Here is a 19,053-nt window from a genome sequence, read left to right on the forward strand (position 1 = left end):
CCAGACAGCAAATTGACACCACTTTCATGTTTTAACTGCTGAAGAAAGAAAAAGAAGCCGTTCAGTAACTAGAAGGAAAAGAAAACTGAAAGCTTACTAAAGACAAAAGACATTTAAAATATTTTCCTTAAGTTCTTTGCCAAACCCCCTCTTCAATAACCTTTTTTTAAAAATCTGACATTTTTTACAGTCTGTGTGGAAAATGATTTTCAAGTGACCACATAACAGGTACAAGTAAAACTGATGTAGGCTTCCCTCCAAATAACACAGTCTTGCTTGAATCACTGACTCTGAGGCATAGAGTGAAAATGATGTGGGATTTATATCTTTCTAGATTATTATTTTTAAACATCTTACTAAAGGCATCAGCTTCTACAAGGCCATTTTACTAGACTAGACTGGACCTTGAAAGAACTATATTCCAAAGCAAATCTTTTCCATATGCCCCTGACTCACCAGCACAAGTCTGGAATTCGTTGGCTGAAATACAATCTGTAGCCACCTTTCCACCTGCCAGCATAGCACTGTGAAGGGCCGAGCCTCAGGGCTGGCACTCTGCAGGCTGTGTGAGATCTCCCGGGACTGCAGCCACTGCCACTGATGGGTTAACCAACTTTTGCCATCATTCCCTCCCTCAGCTGGGCAGCCCACAGCAGAAGCCCAAGCGTCTGCGCCTGGTGGTAGATGTGTCTGGCAGTATGTACCGCTTCAATGGGGTGGATGGCCGGCTGGAGCGCTCAATGGAGGCTGTGTGCATGGTCATGGAAGCCTTCGAGAACTATGGGGAGAAGTTCAAGGTAATGACATGAGGTGAGGATGATGGGAGGTGTTGTCAGCCGTATCTGCCCAGGAGTGAGCCCTAGGTCAGGACCTAGTTATCGACGGGTGGACGCAGACTCTGTTCTGAGCAGACGGAAATCTTCATCCTCTCACCAGCTCACGTATTCAGTGCAGACAAAGTGAGCTTTTTGTTTCATGTGCTCTAATAGCACCATAATTTAAAGAACCACTACCTCGGATTACTACAGAAGAAAGCACTGCACTTTACAAGTGACATATTAACCGTAAAATTAAGAAAGAAATGGCAGCCACCTAGAAATATCAAAGTCTGTCCCAAGATTTCTCAGAGCCCCTTGTCCTCATCCTAATGCCCTATACCTGCCTGTTGTTGCCCCCTTGTCAGCCAGCCAATTGTCCAAGCTTGAGCAAACCCACAAAGCGTTCTCAGCCTCCCTTTCCTTTTCCACATGGGCAAGGATTACACAGTAAGAGATGCCTCCCCACCTGACAGTAAAGATGATGGGTCTGGAAGAGAAGCAGCCTCTCACTTAAACTGTTTCCATTTTGCTCTTGCTTATCTTGCTATACAGCCTCCATTTCAGAGCATAGAGATGGGATCCCCCATACTTCTGTGTCGTTAGCCAACATGAGTAATGAATCTGCTCTTAATCAGCCAGAGGGAACTTGCATCCCTGGCCCTTACCAGAGCAGATAACTTTGAACACAGTCACATGCCATGTGATATGATCAGAAGTTCCATGGAGAGATGGTATATGTACAGACATGTGCATCAGTGTGTGTAAGGGACACACAGTCTAGCCATATATATTCTAGATTTTATTCTGGATCAAACATGTCTGTCAGGAGTAAGCAACTTCATATTTTGGTTTAGGTTGACATCCTACCTGTACCTCACCTGAGTCATACTTCTGTCATGCTGCATATAAGAAACAGACTAAGAAAACCCGTCACTTCTTCACTTAGGCTCTTTACTAATGATCCTAGCCACTAACTCAGGAGCCCTTGTATGAAGTTCTATGTGAGAAACTGTTTTCAGAATTAAGTGGCAGGGAAAGGGCAGCTATAAGCACTGAATGCTGTGGGTTGCCAGGCCCTGCATAGGTACAGAATTCAAAAGGCTGTTTCCCTTGAAGAAGTAGAATATGTCTCCCCTTGTGATTAGTGAAAACTTTGGCACTGTTCAAAATTCCCTCTTGGTCCTAGTTTCTAAGACGCTCACAGTCAAAAGCAAAACCAACTATGATGACTTTGTTTTGTCTTATAGCCTAAAGGTATTCAGCTTTTTCTTCCCTTGACCCTCCCCTACCTCGTATGTAAATTTGTCTTGATTTTTATTTTTTACTGTTTCATGTTTTAGGGATCAAGGGAAAATGGAGAGTATCTATTAAAAAAGGAATTTTAGGTCCTTTCTAGTATGTGGTAGAATATAATTTCTTAAATCACTGGAGCCATGGGTAAACAATCAACTGTCCTATCAGCTCACATAACTAAATCCATCTCATGTTTTAAAACCTTTGGGTTTTAACTTGCCACAACACCCACTCTATTTCCAGAGCACCAAACAGGCCTTCCCTCTACAGTGGCACATTGGAGACTTGTGTCATCTTCCTACCACCCTTACCATATGTGTCCAATTTGAGTGGCCACAGACCACCTTCCCTGCTTGGGCCTCTCGGGGCTTCCTCAGAGGAAGTCAGAAGGAGATGACACGGAGCTACGTACATTTTTTGAGAGGTTTTTCTTTTTACAATTTCATGTTTTGGAGTAGAAGAATGGATGCGGGTAGTACCAAATGTAAAATGTACAAAAGGAAGAAGAGAAGAGTAAGTCTGTCTAACCTCCCTCAATTGGTGGATTTCTTGGTCTCTTCTCAGAAATATGTGATGCATGTATATCAGTGACTGTGTACAATGTGCTTTGTTCTGTGTCCTTATGTGATCATATTCAACTGAATCTCTCTACTTTCATTTTCTCATTTGTAAAAGAGGCACAAGGGCTAGGAATAACTAACAAAAAGATGTCATTTACTCAGAAGATAAAATAACACATGAACAGATGACATCTTGAGGAGCTCTTGGTGAAAAATTTATGTTCCAGGCAAGGATGACATCCTTAGAAATTTAACAGTGATCTGAGACTCCCCACCCCCAGTTCCAGACAGTTCTTAACCTCATCTTTTACTGTTATCCCTGGGCTGCAAAGGTATCTAGTCTGTATTTGCTCTGAGTCTTTTAGAAGCCCGGGCCTGGCATGGTGATCAGACACTCCCTGCCTCTCGGCATCTGCTCTGTTTTCTTTGGCATGGGCTTAGCTGCTGAGCCGGGGGTCAGCACTGCCTGGGTTCAGGAGGCCCATTTGGAATCTGCCTCCACTTTTTATTCTCATTAGCTTGGCCCATGCCAAACCACAGGGACCCCTGAGCCAGATTTACTAAGAAGAAAGGTAATTTAGTGGTAAGACATTTCTAAGACATTCGCAGTTTTTAAAGTTTCTCATAATCACTCTACCAACAGAATTTGGGTATTCCCAAGAATGGCAGACATTTGTCACGATAGACAAAAGCAACATTATTTGCTTAAAACCAGCATAAATTCTCCTAATCTTAGAATAATGTTAATGTTCATATACCAACACAAATTCAATGTTCACTTAAAAATTACAGTGAGAAGCAGAATACTAGTTATATGAACCATTTTATTTTAGTCAAGAAGCATTTTTCCCTTTACCTTTATTCCAATTTATTATGCAGGATTTTTTTCAAGCCTCTGAGAATGTTTTCACTGTCGTCTTAAAATAGACCTCCTTCTAAAGATCTCTTAATGCCTTTTTAAAAATTCAATGTATTTAATAGCACCAAAAGCTTGGTGACTATTTTTTTTTACTAAGTACTCAAATAGTGTCACCAGAAAATAGATTTATTCAGTTGTTCAGAAATGGAACTTTGAAGGGGAAAAAAAGACATCAAATATACTGTTTCTGTGAAGACATATAAATATATAAATCATATTTTAAAAGTTTCTAACAGTATATAACAAGGAACCTTTGAAGACTTTTTGGGGGTCATAGGAGTGAACAGCGCTTCTTCACCCCATCTCCCTCCATCCCCAATTCAACTAAAATAATTTCATTTACACTGATATCACTTGATGTTTTATAAGTGGGATTTTTGTAGTGTTTCATTTGGAGAAATCATTCCATGGCTAAAACCTGTTTAAAGAGGAGTTAGGAAACCTCTTTTCTAGGGCCAGTACTATATTTCTTTTACACGCAAAAGTTTTCTTTTTGGCATCCCGACGTGTCCCGGGGCAGCACAGGCGCATGCGCAGCGGCTCTTGGCTGGCTGGCAGCAATTGTGGTGCTGTGAGGCCTGCGAATGCAGGCAAATCGGGCCCAGGATGTAGAGCGACTGTGCCTAACGTTCATCTGAAGCTAGCTGTGGTGGGATAGAGAGCAAGGGACAGTAGTCGGGAATGGTGGGAAAAGGCGGCAGAGATTCACCTTTAAATGGCGGTCAAGCCCAATTTGGAAGCCCAAGTTCCAGGAGGGTGAACGAGTATTGTGCTTTCACGGGCCTCTTCTTTATGAAGCAAAGTGTGTAAAGGTTGCCATAAAGGACAAACAAGTAAAATACTTTATACATTGCAGTGGTTGGAATAAAAATTGGGATAAATGGGTTCCAGAAAGCAGAGTACTCAAACATGTGGACACCAATCTGCAGAAACAGCAAGGACTTCAAAAAACCAATCAGGAGCAACATGCAGAGGAAACAATGAGAAGGGCTGCTCCAGGAAAGAAGACGTCTGATCTGCAACAGAAAAAATGTTGATGTTTTATAAAGTGGGATTTTGTACAGTGTTTCATTTGGAGAAATCATTCCATGGCTAAAACCTGTTTAAAGGAAAATAAAAAAGAACAAACAAAAACCCCTGGTAATGGAGATGGTGGCAGTACCAGTGAGACACCTCAGCCTCCTGCGAAGAGTGAAAGAAACAGGTGCCTGCCAAGGATCCCTCCACACACTGACAGAGATCCTATGACAGATCTTTATTAAAGAGACCAGCAACAAAGGAACCAAGGAGAAAGGGAAGCAGTGGGGGAAGGGGCTTGGTTATATAGTGGGTGACTAGTGCAGGCGGGTCAGGATCAGGGGCCGCTCTTGGACATTTATTCCTTATAGGACAAGCCTTGTTCGCCCGCCGGTTTTATGACCGGTGACACATGAGGTAAGAAGTGGAACTTTAAGGTGAAGAAGGAAGTTATTTATCAGAATGGCAGCACCATTCCAAGGCACTTATCTTACAAAGAGGGCCCAAGTAGATCCTACTGTTGAAAATGAAGAAACATTTATGAACAGAGTTAAAGTTAAAGATCCCGGAAGAGCTAAAACGTGACTTGATGACTGGGACTTTACCAGACTGAAACCACTCTTTTGCCTTCCTTCCAAGAAGAATGTGGATTACACTTTAGAGGACAATGCAAATTATAAGAAATCTCAAAGGAACACAGATAATAAGGATTTTGCTGTTAATGAGGTTGTAGCAGGGATAAAAAAAAAAAATACTTCAATGTGATGCTAGGCACTCAGCTCCTCTACAAATTTGAGAGACTCCAGTACGTTGAGAGCCTTGCTGATCAACCTAATGCACCCATGTCCAGGTAGGTGTACGGAGCACCACATCTACTGAGATTATTTGTATGAATTGGAGCAATGTTGGCCTGTACACCTCTGGATGAGAAGAGCCTTTATTACTGAATTATCCTCATGATTCCTTCAAGTATCTGGCAAAGTATTCAGCAACTTTGTTTAGTGTCAGTGATTATGAAATGGCCCCTCCTGAGTACCATCAGAAGGCAGTGTGAGGCACTCTCACCTGTTTGGATCTCTTGTCAACACGTTTTTATTCCTAGTCCTTCTCTTGTACAAATGATGTACTTTGAAGATGTTAGTGTATGACAGAGTTGATGTTTGTTTGGATTTTAAACAGAAAATAAAAGGGGTTACAGCTCCTTTTTTCCTCTCTTTTCATTTCAAGGTTGCTACCAATGTATTCAATGATGGGCAACCAAGAGACATGATACGTATTTATTACCTAGTTGACAAAGCTGCTTTGGAATGCTGGTGGTTCTATTCCCTTGACACTACACACTTTTACAATACATGTTAATGCTATATGACAAAATGCTCTGATTCCTAGTGCCAAAGGTCCAATTCAGTGTATATAACTGAACATACTCATCCATTTATGCTTTTTTAAAAAATGGTACTTAGAGAGCCCATTCTTTTCAAGTCATCCCTGTTGTTCCTTCAGCATTGTATCTTTGCTCAATTTGTTGAAGAATGATGAATTGTTTAATGGTTTTTGTATTTGTGTCTAATGCATATTTCGTTTGTTTCTTTGTTTGTTTTTGGTTTTTTGAGATAGGGTCTCACTATGTAGTTGATACTGACCTGGAACTCACTATGTAGCCCAGGCTGGTCTCGAACTCACAGCAATCCTCCTGCCTCAGCCTCCCAAGTGCTGGGATTACAGGCGTGTGCCACCACGCCCGGCTCTAATGCATATTTTAACATGATAGACTCAATGCACTGTGTAACTACAGTTTTCTGGAAAAGTCAATCTTTTAGGAATTATTTTTTTCAGATCTTCAATAAATTTTTTCTTTAAATTTCAAAAAAATTTCTTTTTGAAAAAAGTACCATCTATCTTTAGTTCATTTAGATGATTTCACTTCTCCTTTGAGGTGAGAACATACATTCTCTTAAAGAAAACTTGGCTTTTCATTCCATTTCTTGGATATACCACTGAAATTTCATAGAATCCTGGAAGCAGCAATGATAGTGACTTTGGAAATTATCTTCTCCAGCCTCTCTTTTACAGATGATAAGACCAAGATTCAAAGAGGTTAAGTTCTTTGCCCAATGCTGCACATGTAGACTGTGAAAAGCCAGGAATTCTGAGTTCTTTCTTAGTTGTTTTCTCCCTATTTTTGCAGCCATTTTATTTCTGCCTAATTCGTACTTTAAAAAAACTATAATTCAGAAGCAAATATAATATTTACATGCCTCTCTTTCAGCATCCTACCATTCAAAGGAATAAACAATTTAATAATAGACATAGTTTTCTTTATGTCTGGACAGAAAGCTAAGCTAACTCTTAGAAGGATATAGAACGATGTGACTCACAAGCCAACACCTGCTGGAAAAAGTTATTCTGTCATGAACTTAGTTCAGTCTCTGTAATTGCCCTTTCCTCGTGCCTCAGGAATGTTTCATAGGTTTAGAAATGTAGAGTAATCATGTAAGCAGGCTCAAGGTTTGAATAAATTCTTATTACTACACAGACATAGGACCAAAGATGCTTGCCAGAACCAGTGCAAAATGAAACAACAGGCATTCTGAATTGACCAGTGATTGATGTAGAAATATTGGCCAATACTTGCAAAACTGCTATACAAATTCACTGCAATCCTGATAGAAATCCCAAAAGTATATTTCACAGAACTAGATAAAACAGTCCAAAAATTCATTTGGATCCAGAAGAGACCTAGGCAAAAATTCTAGGTAACAGAGACATGCCAGGGGGTATCACAATTCTCAACTTAAAACTATACTTCAAAGCCACTGTGATAAAAACAACATGGTACTGGCAAGGAAATAGACCTAAGGATTGGTGGAATAGATTAGAAGATGCAGAAACAACTCCAGACATACTCAGCTACCTCATCTTTGAAAAGGAGCCAACCACCCTCACCAGAGGAAAGATAGCCTCGACCAAACTCAGGTCCTTGTGCTTGTGAAGCAGGCGGCAGCACCACTGAGCTAAATCCTGGGTCCAAGATAGCCTCTTTAATAAATTGTGTTGGAAAAACTGGATTTGAACTTGCCAAAGATTAAAACTAGACCCTATCTTTCACCATGCACTAAACTGAAAGCTAAGTGGATTAAAGATCTAAATATTAAAAAAGAAACACTAAACTTTCTGAAAGATAAGTTAGGTGGAACTCTCAAAGACATTGGCATAGGAAAAACCTTTATGAACAAATCCTCAGGAACATGGGAACTAGCACAAAGAACCAACAACTGGGATCCCATCTTATTAAAAAGCTTCTGCACTAAATAAGGTACACGTGTAAATACCGAATAGTTTCTCTGGTGTGAATAATCTAAAATAATACAGAAGATCCTAATAAGATTACTGACATTTAGAAATGGGAAGAAAGGAGCTAAAGGTGTAGGGAAGGTGGGATGGGTAGGGGAAGGGTAATAAGGGAAAAGAAAACAATGTGAGATAATGAAAAGATGGAAATAAAGTGTTTGTAGATAGGGAGGGAAGGAGGAGGTGAAGGTAGGGCAGGGACAAGGGGAAATAATGAGAACCAAGACTTGTCATGTAGAGGTACAAGATCCCAACAATGAATGTAACTGTACTGTATCCCTAAAATGTACCAATAAACTCAATTAAAGCTGAAAAAAAAAAAGCTTCTGCACTGCAAGAGGAGCCACCAGCAGAGCTAAGAGACAACCTACAATGTGGGAAAAAAATTTTACCAGCAGTTCCTCAGACAAAGGTGTACTATCTAGAATATATAAAGAACTCAAAAAAATCAGACACCCCTCCCAAATATAAAGACCCAATTAAAAAATGGGCATCTGAAATGAACAGACTTTTCTCAAAGAAATAAAAGCAGCAAAGAAACATGAAAAAGTGTTCAACGTCACTGATCATTCAAGAGATGCAGATGAAAATAGCACTGATTCCACCTGACCCCACAAAGAATGGCTGATATCATGAAATCAACCAATAACAAATGTTGGTGGGATTGTGGAAAGAAAGGAACCCTTCTCCATTGTTGGTGGGAGTGCAGACTGGTGCAACCACTGTGGAAATCAATATGGAGATACCTCAAACAACTAGGATTAGCGTTTCCATTTGACCCAGGTATTCCTCTACTGGGTATCTTCCCAAAAGAATTAAAAGAATTATATCACAGTGATATATGCATACCCATATTTATAGCAGCACAGTTTGTAATAGCTAAAACTTGGAAACAGCCCATTTGCCCATCAACTGGAGACTAGATAAAGATGTGGGGGTTTTTGTTTGTTTTGGTACCAGGGCTCAAACTCGGGACCTTGCACTTGTGAGGCAGGTGGCAGAAGCACTGAGCTAAATCCCTAGCCCTAGATGTGGGTTTTCTTATAAAATGGAGTACTACTCAGCCATAAAGAATGAGAAACTAGAGACATTTGTAGCTAAGATGATGAACATTGAGGCAATACTTTTAAATGAAATAAACAGGACACACGTGTAAATACCAAATAATTTCTCTGGTGTGAAAGACTAAAAAGCATAAATAAGGATCAAAATGCATAATTGATATTATGAAATAGGAGGAAAACATCTAAAGGAGTAGGGGAAGTGAAGGGATAGGGGAAAGGAAAGAAGGGGGAAAATTAGGAAAGGAAAAACATGGAAACAAAGTCTTTGTAAATAGGGAAGGGTGGAGGGAGTGAAGGGAGGGCAGGGGAATGGGGAAAAAATAAGAACCAAGATACATCATGTAAAGATACAAGATGAATGTAACTGTATTATATACCTAAAATGTACCAATAAACTTAATGGGGGAAAAAAGGAAATATTGGCCAAGCCTACAGTCAAAAAAGCTCAAGTGAAGGTAGAAGAGTAGTTGGGGGAATGATTATTTCTCTATTACAAAAGCATTGGATTTAGAATCCGTTCACCTGAGTTTGCTTTCCACCTCTGCCAGCACTAAATCTATGGCCTTACGAAAGCCCATTTGTCTCTCTAAGCATCAATTCTTCATTTGTGAAATGGAGATAGGATAACACTACACCAAAGACTATAAAGAGAGTTAAAATGAGACACATGAAAGGCTTCATTCAAACCCTTTGAAGTCTATAGTGTGTTCTCTATACAAATGTTAAGCATTGTAGTTATTAAATGTATTGTACCCTGGCACCCCGGGAAGTAATAAATCAGAAATTATCCCTATTTGTCAGAGGGGTCAAGTGATTTACAGTGTTAGTGGTCATCTAAACCAGCATCACTTACAAAGTGGGAAAGAGTTGTAGAGGAGTTGAATGATTTGCTCTAGACTTTTTTTTTAAAGCCATTAATGTCAAAAACATGTCTAAAATTCTTGATCTTTCAGAACATTGTTCTTTTTACATTGCCTTCTATTATATGAAGAAAGATTAGCTGGTAATACTATAGATTATTAACTAACACTCTGGAGTTCTTTGGCACTTCCCTTGACCTTTTAAACCATACATTTATCTTCTAACTCCTCGCTGCCCACAGTCAGCAGTGCTGCTTTAGAATGGTATATTTGGGTTTTAGAACTCAGTTAAAATTCCCTATGTTGTCAGTCTTCAGAAACAGCCTTGGGTGATTGTTTCATACCAATTTATAATGTGGGTACATAATAAAACTAGCTTCTTCTAAAGTCAGCAAATGAATATACTTTATAATGGATTAAATATAAGCCTTATTTATAAAAATGCTAATATCTCTCTGTCTAAACTACAGCTTTCTCTGTATTCCAAATGTTTTAAATCACCTTTATTCAGTAAATCTTCAGATATTCTTAAAACTCCACATTTGTTTTCATTTATTTTACCTTTCTCTAAAGAAATGAGACTCTTAAAGCAAATCTAGTAAAGGGTTATTTAAGCAAGGTTTTTGGATTTGTTTTGTTTTTTGTGGTTCCAGGGACTGAACTCAGGACCTTGCACTTGCCAGGCAGGCACGGTGCCACTGAGCTAAATCCCTGGCCCCAGCAAGTTTTGAAAGTAAAGAAATCTCACAAAGACTCTTCTGTAATTGAGATGTTATTCTGTGGTTTAATATTTATGTTGAGTATTAAATAGAAGATGCCCCCCAAAATTTCAGGGATACTCTGACTAGAAATCATGATCATAAAAATTGTTAGTCTCTCAAAAAAGGTAGGATCAAAATATTAAGTAGCTGATAATGACAGTGAAACTTTTGTTTGTTGACTCCTCTGTCTCTCCCATGGAAGCACACTCAAATCCCTGTCAAGTCATGGCAAGAACTAGATTGAATGAATGGCAGTCAGGAGTTAAAGAATGAAAACAAATGGATTTGTGTACATTTTCCTTGAACCCAATGTGATGAACAAAATACAGTTTGTAAAACATATTGGCTTCCTTCGATAGCAGACTCTAGATAATTATGATAGTGAAATATTTTTTACAGAAGTGTAAAATGATCTGCAGGAGCGCAAGGGAATGCCTCAGTGGTGGATATATTCTTGATTACTTTCAAGCATTTTATTAGATACAGAATACTCCCCAAGTACATCTGGGATATGAAAAGCCAGAGCCTGCAAAACATATTAAAGCCCCATCCTATTCCTTAGTGTCTTCTCTACCTTTCCAACACTACCTAGGTACAGACATAGGCTGGTCTTTCTACAAATAACACTTTTCTTACCATAAATAAAGACAAAAGCAGGAAAAATGAAAAAAAGAAGGGAGGAAAGGAAGAAAACGAGTTTGCAACCCATTTATCTTGCCACCTGAAAAAGTATAGTATGTTTTTGCTTCTCCTAAGTGAATAATTAAATTGTAAATAGATATATTTACCAATAAAAAATGATAGATAGTTGCTATCAGATTTTTATCTCCCATTATCTTGTTTTGAAATCCAATAGCTTATATGATTGCTATTTAATAATTACCTAGCAACTTTTATCCTTGCAACAACTAGTTGTGTTGACCCTGTGAACTGATCACATGATCTAAGATTTATATAGTCTCATCCCTTAGCATCTGATTAGAAAAAGCTCAAACCATCAGGTGAAGGGGAGGACAAAGTCAAACCAATTCATAGCCCCTCTTACTGCAGCAACCATAAGAAACCTATTTCTTTTGGGGGGACCTGATCTTATTCCCTGTTGTGTAAGACCCTGTTTTACAGATTACTTCTCTTGCCCTGTCATCAAAGCAGCCTGCCAGCACTTTCTGAAGAAAACTTTCTAGTTGGCTATAAACAGTTCTTGTACAACCAGTATCAAATCCATCTCATCAAGCTAGAACACGCTGCTGTGGAAGAACCACATGAGCTGTCTCCACGTCCCGGCCAGTCCTAACCCTTAACACGGGGGGGATCCCACTTGGGCACAGGCTACAGCTAGTCATTTCCTACATGTGGCAATTTTCAAGAGCTTTTTGGTTTCCATTTTTTTTTTGTAACTTTTCACTATATTGGTATAAAACTACACTAAAAAAATGCTTTTTTCATATAGAGAGCATGTGTTACATCCTTAGCATATGTGTTAGTAAATTTTTCCCACAATTCTTTTGTATCTTCCTTTGTATTTAAAAAAAGAAAACAAACAAAAAAAAAAGCCAGGTGTGGTGGTATGTGTCTATATCCCAGCCCTCTGGAGGCAGAGGCAGGAGGATTTCTGTGAATTCTAGGCCAACCTGGGCTACACAGTGAGTTCAAGGCCAGTCTGAACTACATAGTGAGATCCTGTGAAGGAAGGAAGGGAGGGAGGGAGGGGAGAGAGAGAGAGAGAGAGAGAGAGAGAGAGAGCGAGAAAGAGAGAGAATGAATTTAAAACCAGGTGTAAAATGTTCTTCCAACCTTCTGCCCCCTCTAGCCCTCCTCTTAACGTCCTCCTCCTGGTGTTAGCAGGTTTAGGGGTGCTAGTCTCCTCCTTGGAGGGGGTTTATAGGTTCTTTCTGTCCTGAACAAAGAACTGGTCAAAACAAACACAAAGGTTTTACATTTATTAAAGGTAGGAGTAAAAATAAGCTCTGCAGAGTGAGTTTGGGCCAAGTAAAAGTAGGAAAATAAATACACTGTACAGGACAAGAGCCAAATACCATGAGAGAACACAGCAGGAAAAAGCTGTCCACTGTGTTTTGTGTGAGTTTTGTTTGTTTGTTTGTTTTTGTACCAGGGATTGAACTCCTGTCTTTGAGCTTGTGAGGAAGGCGGTGGAACCACTGAGATAAATCCCTGGCCTTGTGAACTGTATTTTTGTATTTTCCCTTCTCTGGCTGGTGCAAGGTTTAGGTCATCCTATCAAAAATCTGCTGTAGGGGCCAGGGATGTAGCTCAGTGTACCACACCAACCTCACAAGCAAAAAGTCCACAGTTCCATCCCTGTCACACAAAAAAGAAAAAAGCCTGTTGGAGTTCTCTGGAGAAACCCGTATTCAGGGCTTGGGAACTGTTCTCCACATGTGTCCTGGCATTCCATAATTAACAGGTCACACCTACTTTTCCAGCCAGTCTGCCAGGCCTTACAAACCTGCTTTACTGGAAGGTGCCACGGGGCCAAGGAGACAGTCCCTCTTATAGTCTGTTTGGAGGTCATGCTCCTGGAACCCAGGATCTCCACCTATCCCACCTCCACCCTGCTTCCAGGTGCTCTTTCCTGTGTCTGTCTCCCTGGGGCAGATACCAATGGTGTAAGCACCTCATAGTCCTAGGGACCAAGGGACAGATCGGAGGACAGGACTGCCCATACTGTCAAATTCAAGCCTACAGCCTTAAACAATCCAAACATTTGAAATTTGACCCTGGATTCCTGGGTTATTATCAAAGCAGGAGATGACAGCATATTTTATGTAACCATTTGCAGCCAGTTACAGCTTTTAAAGATTTGAACATCCTGTATGGGCCTCCACTTATGCCCCTATCCTGACGATAACTGCTAGATCTTCATCTCCAGTCACCTCTCCCCCCAGTGCACAATTTCAGCAAATCTAAGTGGATCTCATTTTCCTAGAAGACTCTCCCTTTCTGGCTTTCTGTTTTTACATAATATCAAATTCAACAAGTATTTGTCTACTTTTCATTTTAAATATGTTGGCTTTGATTATCTTATATAACATCTTATAGGCTGCTTTTTGTCATTTAGCTTGGAAAAATTATATTGATGTTAGATGTGTACGTATGTGAATGTGCAACCTCTTATAAACACATTAAGAGAAAGTAAAAGCCTAGGAGGTTCTAAAAAAATTATTATCAGGCTACCTTTAATGGAATTATGGGTCATTTTTGCTGTCTTTTTTATACTTTTCTGTAATTTCTACAATGACTATGTGTTTCTTTTGTGAACAGAAGGAAACTATATGTATATATTAGTTTTCCATGGTTGCATAGCAAATTACCACAAACAGCAGTTTACAGTACCTATTGTTCTTTGATTCATAGTTCTATTTTGAGGAGGCCCAGACAATCCCAGCTGAGACCTTTGCTTAGGGCCTTACAAGGCTGAAGTCACATGTCCGCAGCACTGGGTTCCAACCTGGACGCGCTGGAGAAGGACCTGCTTGCAAATCCCACTTGTTGGCAGAATACAGTTCCTTGTGGTTGTAGGACAGAGGTTCCTGTCTCCCTACCTGCTCTCAAGCAGAGTTGCTCTCAGCTTCTAGATATTACTCTCAAGTGCTTGTGCATGGCTTCCTCCCCTCACACTTCAAATCAGTCTTCCTCTTTTGTCACTAGCCTGGAAAGAAAGAAGTGTCTGCTTTTAAAGGGTTTGTGTGATTTCATTAGGCTCACTAGCTCATCTTCCTTCTGATACCTCAAAATCAAATAAACTTACTTATATCTGCAAAATTCCTTTTGCCATATTATTAAACATAATCACAAGAGATAGCCCATCTTATTTACAGGTTGCGGCCACACTATGGGAAGTTAGGAAGAGCATGCCTCCTGGGAGCCAGGAACTTAAGGGCCACCTTAGAGTTCTGCCAATCATTATGTAGGGTATGGAATGGGGTGGTTAAAAAAAAAGCTTCCCTTGAAAGTTATGAATGGAATCTGGAGTATCTTGAATACTTTCTCCCTATTGCTAGAGAGCAAGAATCACAAAAGAAGGTGATGGACCTGAAAGTAATGAATCTAGAATTTGCTTGATAAGCACATAGTTGTCTCTGTGTGTGCTATGGCTAAATGCTGAAAAATTTGGATAATTAATAGCCCAAAGAGTTGGAGATTTATGATCTAGTGATAGTTCTATAATGGACAGAGTTTTCTAACTGTCTGATTCTCTTTCATATAGTATGATATCGCTGGACACTCTGGAGATGGCTACAACATTGGCCTAGTTCCAATTAACAAAATCCCAAAGGACAATAAGCAAAGACTAGAAATTCTGAAGGTAAATGTACTCAATTACCTATATATTGTGAAAAATTCTATCAGATTAAGTAAAGACAAGAAAAAGACTTTCTTTTTCACAAATATTCAGGCATTAAACAGAGAAAACACAATATCCATCTTGCCTAAAATCCTTTTTTGTGTCATATAAATATAAATTTAGCCAGGCGTGGTGGTGCATGCCTGTAATCCCAGCACTTGAGAGGCTGAGGCAGGAGGATTGACATGAGTTCGAGACTAGCCTGAGCTACATAATGAGTTCCAGGTCAGTCTCAACTACATAGTGAGGCCCTGACTCAAAAAACAAAAAATGAACAAACAAATAAAATTTGCTGCTTAGATATTTTCAAATAGTCAGTATTGGATTGGATTGTATATCTCAGTATTGCATTAAGATTCTCTTCAGGGCTGGGGATTTAGCTCAGAGGTTCTGCTGCCTGCCTTGCAAGCACAAGGACCGAGCTCGATCTCAGATACCAAAAAACAAACAAACAAACAAAAGAGTCTCTTCATATTTCCCACATGTTAAGTATAAGGGAAAAAAGCACTTCTAGCATATTCTCTAGCCCCAATTTTATGTATCTCTTCATATTTTCTAATAATAAATTCAATTTCACATGCTTAAATCTGTGATAGAAATACACACTTATCATGATTTTCAACCAAATTTCCTCCATTGCTACTGATGTGAGTAAAGTGTTTAGCATTATAGTATAACTCTTTAATGGAAACTCAACCCATTCCTTATTTTTTTCCTGTATCATAACATCCTCAACTATGATACTAAGTTTTATACATTCTTACATTTTGAAGTACAGTATGAGGCCAACACATTTTGCTGGACCCAGGTGAACTAATTCCAGATGGGTCCCTAGGGCTCTGTTCTCACTTTTAGTGGAAGCTTGAATTTTATAAGTAAGTGACAACTGTGAGAGTTTTGGAACATTTCTTCTTTCTGATGAAAGTCTGCCAAATACAAATATCGCCATGTTTTGTTGTCACTCTTATGCACAAATTAAATGAAACTCACCCATGACATTGCTCAGCTCTAATAATTTATATTTATGCATTTTAAGGGTCAAGAGAAATAAAATCATCATGTTTGTGTAAAAATTAGCTTCTCACCGTTGGCTTTTGTGCCCTATTTCTTATCTGCAGACAATGCATGCCCATTCGCAGTTCTGCATGAGTGGGGACCATACCCTAGAGGGGACAGAACACGCCATCAAGGAAATTGTCAGAGAAGAAGCTGATGAGTACTTTGTCATAGTCTTGAGTGATGCAAACCTGTCACGATATGGAATCCATCCTGACAAGTTTGCTCAGGTCCTAACAAGCAACCCTCAAGTAAATGCTTTTGCTATTTTTATTGGATCCTTAGGTGATCAAGCATCCAGGTAAGTGTCATCACCCATCACAGAGCACAGCCAAGGACAACTGTAGGAATAATGAGTACCTGACCCATGCTGTCTCATGGGCCTGAGGGGCAGTGGGGGACATGGAGGAAAAGCAGAATCTGGGAGATGCTACCCTCAAGGAGCTTACAGTCTAGGTGAGGAAACTGTATAAGCAATCATAATTTAAAATTAAGTATTTTAGATTTTATTTAAACTAACATTAAAAAATAGCAAATTGACTTGTCCATTAGTAAGTTAGATAACATTTTATATATTTGGTACTTAATATCAAGGTCCAGAGCTCAGTCTAATTGTCTTGCATTCAAATTATATTCAAAATAGTGAACATCTAGTATTTTTATAGCATAAAATGTCTGTTAACATCTATATATTATATAGAGACATATATATGTACATATATGCATATATGTAGTAAGTATCTCCATAGACATGTCTCTCTGGTAAGTTTTATAAATATATCCATCATTACTGGTGTTACTGGGCAGATGAAATCTTGGAGACAAAGTAAGACAATATCTACAGTTACAGGCTACACTGAATGTGCTAAATATTCTTTGGAGAAATTCACAGTCAGATAATAAATATCATTGAGGGTGATTTGAAAGGAGAGATTTAAAAACACTTTCATAACTTAAACACACTACCATTTATCTTTTTGAATTACAAATAGAAAGGCCTCATGGTTTTTCTTTACTTACGATACTTATAAAAAGCAGAAAACACAAGTGAAAGTATAACATCTCCTCCAAAAAAAAAAGAAGATCCCTGTCTAAGGCACAAGGGTCTATCTTTGCTATTCCCTTTTTTAACCTGTCATAGTTTGTGGTCCAAAGTCCTACATAAACTAAGAAATGCTTTAGCATCTCAAACATTGACATCTTTTTCTCTTCCTATTCCCTTTACCTTACTTCAGGCTTGTGAAGTTGAGAACAGAGTTAATATCATGTAATCACAGTCACTTTATTATTGCTGACTTTTTCCTCACTTTTATGTATAAGCATTTTACATCTTCTAGAACGTCCTTGTCCTTGAATGCAAACCATATCTTTTCTACCCATATTTCCTCAGCACCAACTCAGTATTAGGCAGACAGCAAGCTCAAATAGTTGAGCTGAAATGACTATTTTGTCTTTCTAGTGAACAGATCCTGTTTGAATACTTAAGAAAGCACAATAATACCCTTGTGGTTTCCTAGGGAAATGGCCCAATAACCACTGGCAAAGATATGTTGCAGAATTAGCTGCTCTACCAGGCATGCCAAATGGATGATACTACACAGGATGGTTGACTTTCATTAAATGTCATTCCAAAACCAAACTTTGTTGGCACAATCAAAGGAGGCATTCTTTTGAATAGATCTGTATCTTGCAGTTTTATTGCCTTCAAAAATGGCCTTTTGTTCTAAATGGCAAATTGGCATTAAAAAAAAAAAAAAACATAAGCTTATGTAACCTCAGTGTCATCAAAGTCGCAATTGGATAATCCAGATTGCATTTCATGTTGCATGGTGTGGAACAAAAAAAAAAGAGGGGGAAGCAGAAAGAAATAACTACGGGGAATGTTTTTGGAGGCCAGTTTTCTAAGGAAGAAAAAGCATTTTGAAGTACAGTATGAGGCCAACACATTTTGCTGGACCCAGGTGAGCTAATTCCAGATGGGTCCCTAGGGCTCTGCTTGGCTGAGGGAATATAAGATAACAGGAAATGACAGTCATGAAAAGAGACCAATTTTTCTCTTAAAATTCACTGGTTTTTCTCACTGAAACGATCTTTTCTCTTGGTTCACTGCTCTCACTGGGCCTGTTGCTCTTCCGGGCCTTTTGTTGCCTAGCAATGGCTGATTCAGTTGCCGGTATTAGAAAGTGAAAACTTCCTTTCCTCAGAACCCATTTGGATGCTGGTGTGGCAGGAGGTGAAAGGGGAGTCTCAATTTGCATTGGTAATTTTCTTTCCCTTACCTCTTGGCAGGCTTCAGAGAACCTTACCAGCTGGCCGGTCTTTCATTGCCATGGATACCAAGGACATCCCTCAGATTCTGCAGCAGATCTTCACCTCTACCATGTTGTCCAGTGTTTAAGAAATGCCCTTTACCGCCCTAGTGATCCTAGAATTTGAAACAAGATAGGCATAAAGACTAGTGTGAAGAGAAGATAAGCACAAAGCAAACCCATGCAGTGACTGTATTTCTGGCATTTCTGGCTCTTCCCGCACTTGTTCCGTAATCAGAATTCAGAAAAGCAGCCAAGAGACTTGTACATGGAAATTGACAACCACTGGGGGCCTAGCAGTTCTGAGAAGAAGCGCTGACCTGCATTTTGTAAAAGGTCAGGGTTAAAGAAGGTGGTCTAGGAGCTACAGTGCTTGGCCTTGCTTTTGCCTTCACACATCATCTGTCATCACAGATAAGAAAAGTAACCCCATCAAACTGAGCTTTTGAGTCTATATTTTGATGTTGCAGTTTGAAGTCTGTGTATACACCACCTAACATGCTTCTGTCTAGTAATTATCTTTATTTTCCCCCTCTCTGTATTGTCCAGCAAACAATTTTTATTTTAGTGGTAGTTAACCAATTGAAAAGCTCTTCCAACAGCAGTATTTTATAAAAGGTTGGATTTTCTCAGTAATTCCATTTTCTTGGCCAAAGCCAAAAGGAAGCAAAAGATCATT

General features: G+C 39.3%; 1 protein-coding gene and 1 pseudogene across 1 annotated transcript in view; both read left to right on the forward strand.

Moving 5' to 3' along the window:
• Vwa8 (von Willebrand factor A domain containing 8) overlaps positions 1 to 18,783 on the forward strand; it is a 381,153-nt gene extending 362,370 nt beyond the window's left edge. Inside the window, exons 44-47 of the mRNA XM_010637116.1 lie at positions 639 to 797; positions 14,872 to 14,970; positions 16,128 to 16,366; positions 18,355 to 18,783. Coding sequence (XP_010635418.1) covers positions 639 to 797; positions 14,872 to 14,970; positions 16,128 to 16,366; positions 18,355 to 18,463 — 606 coding nt within the window. The 3' untranslated portion in view covers positions 18,464 to 18,783. The remainder of the gene's footprint in view (positions 1 to 638; positions 798 to 14,871; positions 14,971 to 16,127; positions 16,367 to 18,354) is intronic.
• On the forward strand, positions 3,771 to 5,693 carry LOC104871229 (annotated as a pseudogene).
• Positions 18,784 to 19,053: the final 270 nt, after the last annotated feature.

Source organism: Fukomys damarensis, unplaced genomic scaffold (assembly GCF_012274545.1).
Source record: "Fukomys damarensis isolate Sample0158 unplaced genomic scaffold, DMR_v1.0_HiC HiC_scaffold_38, whole genome shotgun sequence".
Classification (NCBI taxonomy): domain Eukaryota; kingdom Metazoa; phylum Chordata; class Mammalia; order Rodentia; family Bathyergidae; genus Fukomys; species Fukomys damarensis.